The 13,220-nt window shown below is 39.1% G+C and overlaps 1 protein-coding gene across 8 annotated transcripts in view; it reads right to left on the bottom strand.

Annotated features, from left to right (window-relative positions):
* PHF3 (PHD finger protein 3) overlaps window positions 1–13,220 on the bottom strand; it is a 49,104-nt gene that overhangs the window by 15,551 nt on the left and 20,333 nt on the right. For 5 of the 8 annotated variants that reach the window (XM_055001159.1, XM_055001332.1, XM_055001497.1 and 2 more), the window contains one exon: window positions 9,812–11,618. The exons of 1 other annotated variant lie outside the window; for it this stretch is intronic. In XM_055001159.1, the coding sequence (XP_054857134.1) occupies window positions 9,812–11,618 (1,807 nt within the window). Of the gene's footprint in view, window positions 1–4; window positions 1,524–9,811; window positions 11,619–13,220 lie in introns of those variants that run through there. 2 more of the 8 variants (XM_055001741.1, XM_055001577.1) reach the window with 2 other exon arrangements.

The raw sequence follows: 13,220 nt of genomic DNA, 5'->3' as shown, positions 1-13,220 counted from the left end.
TAACATGTGACCACTTGGCTGCTAGTGATGAGTTATATGCATTAACATCAATGGTCCATTAATGGTTTCTTCATGTTCAAGAGCAGGAAATACATATGGAGCTTTTAGATAGCGGTATTTCAGATCTCCGACTTTCCTTTATTCTAAAACTAGAAAGGGAAAAAGTCATCCACCCTGAACCTACACCGAAGCATATTACTTGTAAATGTCCTAGTGATTTCAATGGCATTTAGAAAGCCATTGGTATTGTTATATTCTGATTTGGTGTGAAAATATTTATATTTATTCATTTTACTTTAGAAATCTGACAGAAATCAGAAATGTGATGTCTAGACGCAACAATAAATACATATAAAATGGGAAAGTGGGTTTTATTTAAAAGAATTTGGAGATTTCAAGTCAAAATCAAACATTTTTGAATATGTAGTGTGGTAAATGAACAAAAAGGAATTCACGTATACTTAAAGGAGCTTCTTTCACAGAAAACTATGGGAAGCCCGTATGTGTAATACTGTATGGACTAACACATTACCCATACTGCTTGTCTAATTGCTGGGCATATTCAGCAGAAATAAATGGGGAGGTCTAAAGAAATGAACATTTAAGCACTACTGGTGATTTAACAGTGTTTATGAGGTCTTGAATCAAAAGAGTAATTACCATGATCATCTACATGATGATGGGGGAGACTCTGATTAACCAAAACGGCATTTTAAAAAAGAGTATCTGTACAGTATTGAAAAGTAAGCCACTGGTTCCTCTTCAATATACTGTTATTTTAAGGGGAACTTAACTGTTTCAATCAAAATATGAAATTCCATCAAGATGGACTCACTATAAAGCCTTCCACTGGTAACAGGTGAACTGTTTCAGGAGCTCTTTGGGATGTACAACATAAATATTTAAAAATAAATAAAATATTTAAAATAAAAATAACCCAAACACTCCAAACAAATGCCTAACACAAGTTCCAGATTTTGCTGCTTAGCCATCAAACTGAATTAGCTTTCAAATCTGCAGATGGAGATTACGTATTTGTCTAAACTTAGTTAAGCGTACTTATACCACGCATATATTCTTCCAGTATACTAAAAGAACTTTGCTTTTCTGCCTAAATTCACTGGCTCTTTATTCCTGCATCATAGACTAACGTAAGAAATAGAGACACTGGTGGAAAAAGCTATTTTCCCTCAATCACGTGAGTCCTAATTTGCTTTTCTGAAATCATTTTAAGGCTTTGACCATTTGAGAATTAAGTTCTAGTGTTACAATGAGTAATGCGGTATAGCTAATGAGAGTGGAGTACAGCTATTCATAACGAATGCCACTTAACAAAGGAAGGAAATTTGTGTCAGTTTTTAGAAGGGGAAAGTCATTTGGGAAGAACTGGAAAGGACCAAACAATTCCCTTCTCATAGCTTTTATGGGTTTGTGTGACTGTAGCAGTATTCAACATTCTGGCCCGCTACCACTAAAAGATCAGGCTGTAGATTGCTTCATAATTTGATGTCCAAGCTCATTAACCATGTTGTAAGGCTGGATTAGAAGATGTACCACTGCAAAAGAAAAACAAAATAAAATTGTCTTAATATATTAATCATGAGGACATAGTTAAATTTAGTGAACAAGATACAAAAATGAGAAGTTGGAATAATGCTCTGATTATCCATATTATGTGACAAACTCTATTATTTATTTAATGTAAGTCAAAGATCCTGCAGCAGGTGTGAGTAAAAACAAATGCCTGCTGGTGGATTTGCACTTATTAAAACCCATAGTCTACTCTCATGCTTACAAATCTCCATCTTGCAAGACAGGATAAAATAATTCTAAACATATAAATGTCCAGACTATCTTTTTCAAATAAGTTGTTAAGTGGGAAGTGGACAAGCTAAAGCAAGAGAGACCTCATGGTGAATTGGTTTTTATAAAGAAAACACCACTCAAAATAATTTTATTAAAAAATACACATTATGACCTTAAAATTGTTCTTACAGATTTTATCAAGCCAACTACAGAGGACAGCATTTGTCCATTTAATACATTTATACCATACCACAGTACAACATATTCAAGGGTTTCCATTTCATATAAATAAAATATGCACATGTGAAAAAGGCGATCTTCATTTGCATTCCCATTCTTCTAGGCAAAGATCTCTTTGTCTTGTAGCAGGGTTCAGGAACATCTACGTGAGACGATGACAACTAGCTCTTTTTTTCCTAACAAGTTATTCTATAGAAGCAGCAAACACAGTGGAAGCATGACTGTACAAAATGCATGACATTTTAATTGGCCAACATGTTTTAACATACTTTGTTAAATAACCATATTCATAAAAATATGCCCTTAATGGTTTAACATAAAAGGCAGCCCAGTATCAACAACTAATGAAAATAAAGTACAATGATCAATTCTGAAAGTAAATCTAGCCAACAATCTGAAGAGGAACTGTACCAATGGTTCACTGTGTACAGCTGAGTTGCCAACTCTGAGTTTGAGGAGGGACCTCAATGGGGTATGATGCCATCAAGTACACCTCCAAAGCAGCTATTTTCTCCAAGAGAACTGATCTCTGAAGTATAATTCCAGGATATCTCCAAGCCCCCCCCCCCGGGGGGCGACCAGAGTGTACAAAGATGGATGAAATTGGGAGCCATTTTGGTAAGGCAAATTTTCTGTCTATGTATATATGTAGATTAAAGACCTATTCTACAGCAGAGCATTGGACAATGGCATAATTGTAAGATCTGCTTATGGTAGCAATAATCTAAACCCTCACATTTGAACTACTGCATGAGAAAAATAACTGAAAATGTTTTAGTGTAAAATGAAATATATGCTGAGCAGGCTTTGCGAGTAAAATTTAAGATAAATACATCATAATTGCATATGGCACTGCAGAAAACACCCAATATTTTTGTTTTGAGTTTACTGTTGCTTTTAAATACAGAGACCTATAGTAATTATTAGAATGGACAAGGGCTATTTGTGGATTTAAAATCCACAGTTAGGTAAAACAAATGGTTTCATTGTATTAAAGAACTTTTTGGCAATTCTAACTTTGTGTGTAGAAATCAAAGAGGATTTTTATCTGCCAAAGTTTCACACTGCTATCTCTACAGTGAGACAATTTGCAAAAAAAACATTATGATTACTACAGAGAAAAATAATTAAGAAACTGCTGTCAGCTTATTAATACCTCTCTAGTATTAACATATGTAGCTAGAGTTCCTGGTTAAACACAGTAACAATTATATGAAGAGCAGAGATGGACACAGAACAAACAAAAAAAAACTACATGATTCGTGGTTCGTAGCAGTCCACGGAACATCGAACCACAAACTTCCGACCTTTTCCCAGTTCGTGGTTTGTTGTTCCGTGGCATTTCAATTGCCCTGCACTGACTGCTGAAGCTGGTGTGGGGCGTTTGAAAAAGACAGCCCCTTTCTTCTGCTGCCTGGCTGGAACCAGCAGCGGGGGGGGGGGGTGTGTGTGTGAAATGACAGCTTCTTTCACCTGCTGCCGGGGCTGACAGTTTTACAGACTCCGCACTGTTCCAGCACAGGGTCTGTGAAACTAACGAACTGACAGCCCGGGCAGCAGGAGAAACAGGCTGTCAGTTTCACAGACCCCACGCCAGTTTCAGCCCATCGGCTGAACCCTGCGCAGGGCCTGTGAAACTGACAGCCCCTTTCTCCTCTGCAGGAGCTGTCAGTTTCACAGACTCAACGCTGGGTTCAGCCGATGGGCTGAAACTGATGCGGAGTCTGTGAAACTCTGATCCCGGCCACGGAACAGCTGGAAAAATTCGTACCAGCCATTCTGTACGGAATGTTGTTCCATGGTTTGTTTTGTGCCCATCTCTAATGAAGAGTAATGCTAAAAATACTACAGTTCACTTGTAAAACATGTAAGATACTACTGGTTGTAATTATTTTATTATTCACACAATGAAGACAAATATTTGAAAATGATGTGCTGCCTACTAGGCCTTGTACTTTGTTTTTTTTGCACAATTCACTTCTAGAATATTCCAACAAGCAGATACCTTTGCTTGTGAGTTTTATAAGGTGCCAGTTGTAATGGTAATTCTGAAATCTGATAGCCTGACACTGTCCAACATTTACATCTGTACTCGCAAATCAGTGATTTGCTCCCATCCATTTTTATTGTTAACAAATGATTCCTCTATCCAAACAAATCTTCTGAAAAAGTATTTTCAATGTACCTAAGTAACACAGAACTGAAACTAAAATCATTTTAAGCAGTCTCTGAAAGCTCCAATTCACATACAATGTTAAAATTTAGAACTTAAAATGAAAGGACACCTCATTAAATTAGGTGGTGGTGGTGGGGAAGTAATTCAGTTTCTAGAAGAGATTATATAGCTACCATGCATTTACATAAATACTAATAAATGCATTTATAGCAATACATTTAAAATATTCTTTAAAGATTGATATACTGACATGATTATTAAGTGAAGGACCAAAGACCATCGACTAAAAGTCAGCGACTCATTTTCAGAACTTAAAAGAACAAACACACACTAATGAATAATCCAACTGGCTCATATTAAGAATTTCAATGGTAATTAAAATAATTAAAAGCTATAAATATATTTCAAAGCATACGTATTTTTATATGGCAATTTCTCTGCAAGCATACATTTGTGACAATTGGAAGATCTCCAGCCCACATATTTAATCTTAAATTTAAAAATAATAATACACTGCTCCTTCTTTAAGTATGTATGCATTTGTTTTAGAAGAAAAAAAATTGCGGTATTAACGCAACTTAACCACATATATACACAAAGAGGCAACACAAAGCTTGCGGATCTGTACAAAGCTTGCAGATTCTCATAATTTGTACAAAGCTTGCAGATTCTCACAAAAGGTACTGGGGCTAGCAGGCCCTACAGAATTGCCCTCCCTCCATTTTTAAATACCAGCTTACTTTTCCTACTTCATCCCTAAAAACTTGTTAAAACCCACATTAGTTTGGGAAGGCCAATTTTTAAATAATATTTGTAAATGCAGAGATTGTTTTTGCATTTCAGAAGATTTTCTTCCTGGAACTGTCAAGAGCACACTAGAATTCACCATAAAAAACTATGAACATTAGAATATAGCTTCTTCATATCTAGAAAGAAATGTAATGGCTTTTTATCCCTACATGAATTCTATCCAATGCATGTAAGATTATTCCACAAAATAGGGTCCATAATGAATGGTCAGGGGGAAGGACAACTTGGAAATGCCACTCCCACAAGCATATTTTCTCAGGGACTTGAAGAAGGCCCATTTCCCTTCTCCCCACCCCCTTTTTGGCTTAACAGGCTCATCTGCTGTCAGCATTCTATCTCTTCTGCAAGTTCAGTTCTCATCAGGAAGGTTTTTGTAGACTGTTTCCTTCCAATTAATTCACAAACTAGTATTTTCTGTGAATCTGGGAGGTCCTCCCGGTATGGAAAGACTCTATGGGTGGCCAAGGTTTTGTGATGGCTCAAGGGCTATCCATTTCAATATTAGATACAGCGAGTTTGTAAAATTAGCTTAACAAGCTTAGATATTTGATACTAGACCTGTAGGCAGGAAAGATCTGTGTTGCTTATGTTCCGATCAAGAAAATGCTAAGGAAAGCTGGGGAGTTGGCAGAGAGTTAAATTAATTCTTTACATCTGTATTCACTGTGGAAAGTGTGGGGCACATATCCACTCCACAGCTATGATTTTCAGGAAGGGAGTCTGAAGAACTGAGTCAAATTGAGGTGACGAGAGATGAATTTCTAGACCTACTGGGGAAATTCAAAACTGAAAGTCTCCAGGTCCTGATGGCAAACACCCAGGAGTTCTTAGGGAACTCAAAGATGATACTTTTGATCTATCAACTTGTATATCTTCTCACTAAGATCTGTCACTGAACCAGAAGATTGGACAGCAGCAAATGTTACAGCAATTTTTAAAAAGGGGCCCAGAGAGGAAACAGGTAATTGTAGGCCACTTAGCCTAATGTCAGTCCCAGGAAAATTATTTAGGAACTGTCATCAAAAACCTAATTATTATGTAGCTAGAGAAACAGCATGGCTTCTGAAAAGGTAAGGTACCTTGTCAAACGCCTCTTGAAAGTCCTAGTATATAATGTCTATCGGATCATTATTATCTACATGTTTATTTACTTTCCTCAAAGACTCTAAAAAAGCTTCAGAGGAGTTAGCCGTGTTAGTCTGTAGTAGCAAAATCAAAAAGAGTCCAGTAGCACCTTTAAGACTAACCAATTTTATTGTAGCATAAGCTTTCGAGAATCAAGTTCTCTTCGTCATATGCATGATCCAAACTGGTCAAATACAGAAGAGGAGGGGAGATAGGGGAGAGAAGGAGACATATATCAGAAGGGGACAGGATGCAATTAGCGGGGAGGCAACCAAAACATTCCTTTGCTAGTAAATGTAAACATCTCCTTTTGGTGTGGAGTCAGTTTGCCGTGTTAGTTTGCAGCAGTAAAAGCATCCAATTCCTATGTAGTATAAGCCTTCGATAACCACAGCTCTCCCTGCCAGATGCATCTGACAAAGAGAACTGCCCACACCAGGCGAGAAAAGCCCACACCAGGCGTCACTGGGCTCCCCCAGACCACGCCTCTGTAAAGGCTAAGAGGAAGGATTCTCTTATGGAATAGGAAATTGGTTAAATAGCAGAATGCAAAAAGTAGAAATAAATGGGCAATTCTTGCAATGGAGGAAAGAAAATAGTGGGGTCCTATAAGGATTAGTATTGGGGGTGGTTGTTTATAAATTATCTGGAAATGGGTGTGAGCAGTGCAGTGGCCAAGTTTGCTCATGACACAAAATTATTATTCAAGAAGATGATAAAAACCAAGGCCAACTATGAAAAGCACCAGGAAAATCTCCACGAATGGGATGATTGGGCAACAATATGACAAATGAAATTTAGTGTAGGTAAGTTTAAGGTTTTCAGAAGAAAATCAGCCTGTGTTTTATAGATTACAGCAAAGCTTTTGACTGTGTGGATCATGAAACACTATGTAGAGTGCTAAAAGAAATGGAGGTGCCACAACATCTGATTGTTTTGATGCACAACCTGTACTCTGGACAAGAGGCTACGGTCAGGACAGAATATGGGAAAACAGAATGGTTTCCAATTGGCAAAAGTGTCAGACGAGGAAACATATTAACTCCCTACCTGTTCAACCTCTATGCAGAGTATATCATAAGGAAAGATGGATTAGACCTAGAAGAAGGTGGAGTGAAAACTGGTGGGAAGAACATTACAATTTGAGATAGGCAGATGATACCACATTACTGGCAGAAAATAGTGACGATTTGAAATGACTACTGCTGAAGGTTAAAGGAGAAAGCTCCAAAGCAGGATTACAGCTGACCATCAAGAAGACAAAAGTAATGGCTACTGAGGAATTATACAATTTTAAAGTTGACAATGAGGAACCTGAAATTGTTCACGATTTTCTATTCCTTGGCTCAATCACCAATCAAAAGTGAGACTGCAATGAAGAAATCAGAAGACTGAGACTCAGAAGAGCAGCTGTAAGGGAGCTAGAAAAGATCCTCAACGATAAGATTCTCTCCAGGAACCAAGATCAAGATAATCCAAATTACGCTATTCCCCATTACTATGTTAACTGCAAGATAAACCCAAACTATGGTATTCTCCATTACTATGTAACTGATGTAGCACAGCGCTTAAGTGGTTTGGCTGTGAATCAGCACTCTACTGGTTCAAATCCCACTACTGTCATGAGCTCAATAGGTGGCCTTGGGTAAGCCACTCCTCTCAGCCCCAGCTGCACCGCTGTATTGTGAGGATAATAACACTAACTTGTTCACTGCTCTGGGTGAGGCACTAACCTTTCTAGAAGAGCAATATATAAGCTCAGTTATTATTATGTATGGATGTGAAAGTTGGGCAGTGAAGAAAGCTGACAGGAAGAAATCCGATTCATTTAAAATGTGGTGCTGGAGTTTTGTGACCAAAGAGACAAATAAGTGTGTACTAGATCAAATCAAGCCTGAATTCTCCCTAGAATCTAAAATGACAAAACTAAAGCTATCATGCTTTGGTCACATAATGAGAAGACAAGATTCTCTGAAAAAGTCAATAATGCTAGGAAAAGTGGAATGTAGTAGGAAAAGAGGAAGACCTAAAACGAGATGGCTTGATTCAATAAAAGAAGTCCTTCAGTTTGCAGGATCTGAGCAAATATGTGAATGATAGAACGTTTTGAAGGTGTTTCATTCACAGGGTCACCACAGGTTGGAGGCAACTTGATGGCACATCTCTCTCTCTCTCTCTCTCTCTCTCACACACACACACACACACACGCACGCAAGCACGCACGCACGCAAGCACATAAGCGCATAAAGTGATACACGCTGGGGAAAAAAAAATCCCAACCAACTCTATCTTAATGGGTCTGAACAGGCTAGTATGAGAGGGCAAGAGACCTTGGGGTCATAGCGGATAGCTCAATGAAAATGTTAATTAACCAAGTGTGCCTCTCACAGCACTTAAAAAGGCAAACTCTATGACAGGATTTAAAACTGCCAGTATTATAATGCACTTGGAGATCTATGATGTGGCCTCATTTGAAATACTGGGTCCCACTCTGGTCACTGTATCTCAAAAAGGACACTGCAGAACTAGAAAGAGTACAGATTGGCCAACCAAAGTGATTAAGTATTGGAGTACCTTTCCAATGAGGAAAGGCTGAAGAGTATGAGAATTTTCAGTTTAGAAAAGAGATGATTGAGGGAGGAACATGATAAAGAGGTTTATAAAAACTATGCACTGGGTAAAGTGAGTGGACAAAGAATTTTTCTCCTCTCCCAAAATACTACTTTGCTTAGTGAGTGACTGAAATATGGAACTTGCTGTCAGAGGATATAGTGATGGCCACAGGGGGATTAGACAGAGTCATGGAAAATAGGTCTATCAGAAGTTACTAGCCATGGTGACTGAACGGAACCTCCACGTTGAGGAGCAGAGAACCTCTAATACCAGAGCCAGGAGGCAATACCAGGAAAGACCTGGTCCTCTATGCTCCACCGTTAGCCCTCCAGAGCAACTTGTTGGCCAGTGTGAGAGACAGGATACTGAACTAGATGGATCACTGGTTTGAACCAGCAGGGCTCTTCTTATGTTCCTAATTATTAGATTTTTTTATTTTGTAAAAATTGAAATCTAAGTAAATTAAATTTCCAAGTAGCCAGTTTGTTAGCAACATATCTCAAGAAAAGTTACAGACTTCCAGAAATAAAGGCTATGATCACTTCCTAAAAAAAACTTTTATGCAAGTTGACAGGCAACTACCATACAGTTGGGGCTCTCTCCAGCTGTGCCACCGCAGTTCTCAGCTACACCTGAACAATGTCTTGCCTGTTGGGAGAGCTGCAGCAGGCAAAACTCAGCAAAAGCTTCTTTGGAATGCATGTCTGGCTTTTAGGCTGTAATCTGAAACATGCTCACTAGGAAGAAAATTCTGCAGAACAACTCAGCAGGACTTACTTTCAAACAAACATGGATGGGACCCAGCTACTCCGTTTAACTGCAGCCCACACCCAATTCCTTTAATTTTTTTCCTCCACCAAGTATGGCTAAAGAATATTTTGATGACCACAATTTTTTGACTGTCAGAACTTGTCTAGAAATTCCTGTGTGTTTAATTTGAAAAAGATAGTCTAGGACATAGGCACTAGAGCATGAGTAGCAAACGTGTGATTACAGAAATGGTTTAACAGAAAATATCTGTATCTACGCACACACACACACCTGTTGCCATGTGGCTTTTTGCAAAACCCGCACTGCTTACTAGGAACCCAGAGAGATTTGCTTTCACTGGGAGATAGGTGGTCTGAGCTCTCTCGTTTTACAGTAGAAATATTATCTGGAATGAATAAAGGTGGCTCATCAACTGAAAGACTTCTGCTACTTCTTCTCTGCCGAGGCTGAAGACTCTTCTCTAACTTTCTGAGTTTAAATTTTTCTTTTTCATCCTCTTTCAAATAATCCATAGGCATTGCTATGGAATCTCTCTTCACTCCGCCTCCATCTTCTTTAATACAATTATTTGCTTTTAGAAGTGGGTGTTTCTGGTTGTGTGGCAACTGTCCTTGCTTGGGATGCACAGATCCAGAGATTAAAGACGGAGCTTCTTTGGAACCAGCTTGACGGCTCACGGATTTGTTGTCAATTGCTCTTTCAGTAGATGCTTTCTGTACCTGTGCTGAGGTTTGGACCCGTGGAACATTTTTCCCAGAGGGCTGTTTCTTTAGAGCCATTCCAGAGTCAGAGCTCTGGGCCTTCAGATCCTTATTTTCATGTTTTTTCTTAACTTTCACTGGCTTATGAAAATGCTGCAGATTTCCTTGTTCTTCCGCATTACGTTTTAGACTTACTGAAGACTGACTACGGATACCTGGAAGAACTTCTGTTTTAGGATGTAGGTCTTGGTTTACGGAAGCTAATTTTTGTTGGACAGCTATAGTTTTGTTTTGTTTACTCTTGGTATGCCTCGACTTCACATTTTTTATACATTTTGATGAAGTCCTAGCAGGCTTCTCTTCCTCAAGCACAGGGCTCTCATGCTCTCCCAGCTGTTCACTGTTATGCTGCTGTGGTACATCTTGGACTGGAATGTTTTGAACACTACCTTCTGATGTACTGGTTACTGATTTTGCAGAAATGGCATCAATGCTTTGAGAATCAGTCTGATCCAGTTCCGTGCTATCTGCAGAATCATTTTTTGTCTGAGCCTTTTCAGAATCATCTAAAGACTGCTGGTTGTCTTCTTCTGGTAGGCTAATCTGATGAGCAACCTCCCTACTTGCTTGCAAGCCTGAGCTACAATCGGACTTCCCATCCACAAAACTGGATTGAACTGCAAGGGTTTCCTCAGTCTCAGCTGCATTCTCGTAACTTGTTGTAATATATGGAATTTCGACCATTCCAGTTTCATTGCTTTCACTGCTGCCTGGTACAGATTTGTTCAGCTCTTTCTCTGGTTCATGATCTGTCTTTTCTTCTGCAGACACTTCTGAAGTGAATTCATTAACTACAGTTTCTTCCCCTTCCTTTTGAGTCAGACTATTCTGTATCTGATTAGTCTCTGCATGGGCAGATGCTGCCACTCCTGGTCCAACACTACCGCATTCACTTCCTGCTACAGTCTCAGTCTCACTTCTCGCTTCTTTAGTTGGCGAAGTGGTTCCTGGGAGCTGAGAAAAATTTTCTTGTTCACAGGGTGCTTCATCTATTTTTGCTTGATTGGGAATTTTATGTTCACTTTCCATTTCTATGTCCTCTGACTTTGCAGGATGTGTAACCCATTCTGAATTGACTGAAGTTGATGATACCTCTGTTGCCTCCTCTTCCTGGCAGGGTTCCCTATTCCTGTGTCCAGCCTCTTTTGGATGGTCTGGTGCTTTGCTATCTTCCTGCTTGGTCAGCCCTTTATCCTGCTGTTTCAGCCCTGCCTTTTGGGCAGATCCAGGCTTTACAGCTGATTTCTTTGTGCTAGCAGGTGGTAAGGAACTGGAGCGCTTGGCTAGGGTGCTCTGCCGCAGACTTCGCACTGGTTCTAGTAAAAAGAACAATGAAATGTTTAGTATTTATTCATCTGTAGAAAAATAGACCACACTAAAAGAATTAACTTATTCTAATAATGGAAGTTTGAAAACAAAACTGTGATAGATCAACAGTATATTAACCTCAGCATGAGCTCATGTTAAAGGTAAAATACTGAGTTTTCTCAAAAAAAACCCTGCAACCATGATTATTAGTATGCAATACCAAGAACAGAGCTGGGTCAAATAAAACTTGCCCAGCTTTCCTCCCTCCTACTGAAAGCTGTCAGCAGTGCAGTCCAGAGGACCCTAGGAAGAAAGCTGGATGTAATACTGGCATCAGAATTAGAAGGCGTGAGTTGGCAAAAATTTGTCCACTCACCCCAGTGGGAAGGCCCTTCTGCCAACAGAATGCACGCACTAGATATAACCACGTGTCTTAATAAGTTACAAGCCACAAACAAGAATACATTGCTTTTTAAGATTTCAACATTGAAGCAAGATGCTACTTCAGATTCTTACCATATCATCTTTACTTTAGAGTAGTAAAGAAATTAAGCAGTTTCTCTGGGTTTTTTTTGTTTTTTACCGAACACGTATTCTATCATTGATTAAATTACAAATGTTTTCCAAAACATATCTCAATAAAATAAATTTTCTTGGAGGAAGTGACAAAAGGACTAGCCCATCTCTTCTTAGATACTAAGAAGTTAAAGTTGAAGAAGAAAAAAACCATCTATAGTATAACTCCCAGCATAACCGCTGCTCTTTTGAAATATTGACAAAAGCTAGTGTTCTGTCATTAGTTATGTGTGTATAGCTCTCACTGACATCAATGGAATTATGTATGGTTAACTGAGTACAGAACTGCACCCAAACACCCAGGAAACCAAAAGATTCCTTTATACCAGTGGTTTTCAAACTATGACAGTACCCAAAAGTGGACTGCAGCTTACTCACAGGTGGGTTGCAAGGCTAGGAGGAGAAACAAGGTTAGTTGTGAGAGAAGACTGACTGCAGGAGGATCAAAAGCAAATTTGGGTTTGCCGCTACAAAGTTTATTCCATAGCCATTTTGCTCAACAGTTGCTGCTCAGTAATGTTATCTATTTATACATGCTAAACATAAATATAAAATATAAACTTGTTCACAGTATGAACTGATGTGAGAGTCCTGCATTTTATGTTGGAGAGGAGGGGAGTGTAGCATTATTTTGTAAGCAGATACTGAAAAGTATAACTTGTAGAAGTGGTAGGTAAAGGACCCTGTGCAAGCACCGAGTCATTACTAGACATGGGAACGAACAGCATTACGAACAGAAAAAACTCACGAACAGCCTAATCTGCTGTTCTTGAACAAGCTGTTCCTGAGGCCCCATCCTAAACGAACAGGTGGCTGTTGCAAGCCTGGTTAGTTGTCTTCGGCAGCCCTTCAGCAAGCCAGACAGTCTGGCACCTGCTGCAATCAATCCCCTTGGCAACCAGAGGCAGGGAGGGACTGAACTCTGTCTGAACTCTTTCTGGCTTTCTTTCTGGCTTTAACCCTTCAAAGTACTTCCAGCAGAGAGTCCCGTTTTTGCCACTGTGAAGAGAAAATTACAGCCAACGGGGAGACCT

The sequence above is a fragment of the Eublepharis macularius genome, chromosome 1, assembly GCF_028583425.1.
Source record: "Eublepharis macularius isolate TG4126 chromosome 1, MPM_Emac_v1.0, whole genome shotgun sequence".
Taxonomy (NCBI): domain Eukaryota; kingdom Metazoa; phylum Chordata; class Lepidosauria; order Squamata; family Eublepharidae; genus Eublepharis; species Eublepharis macularius.
This window is presented reverse-complemented; position numbering and strand designations above follow the sequence as displayed.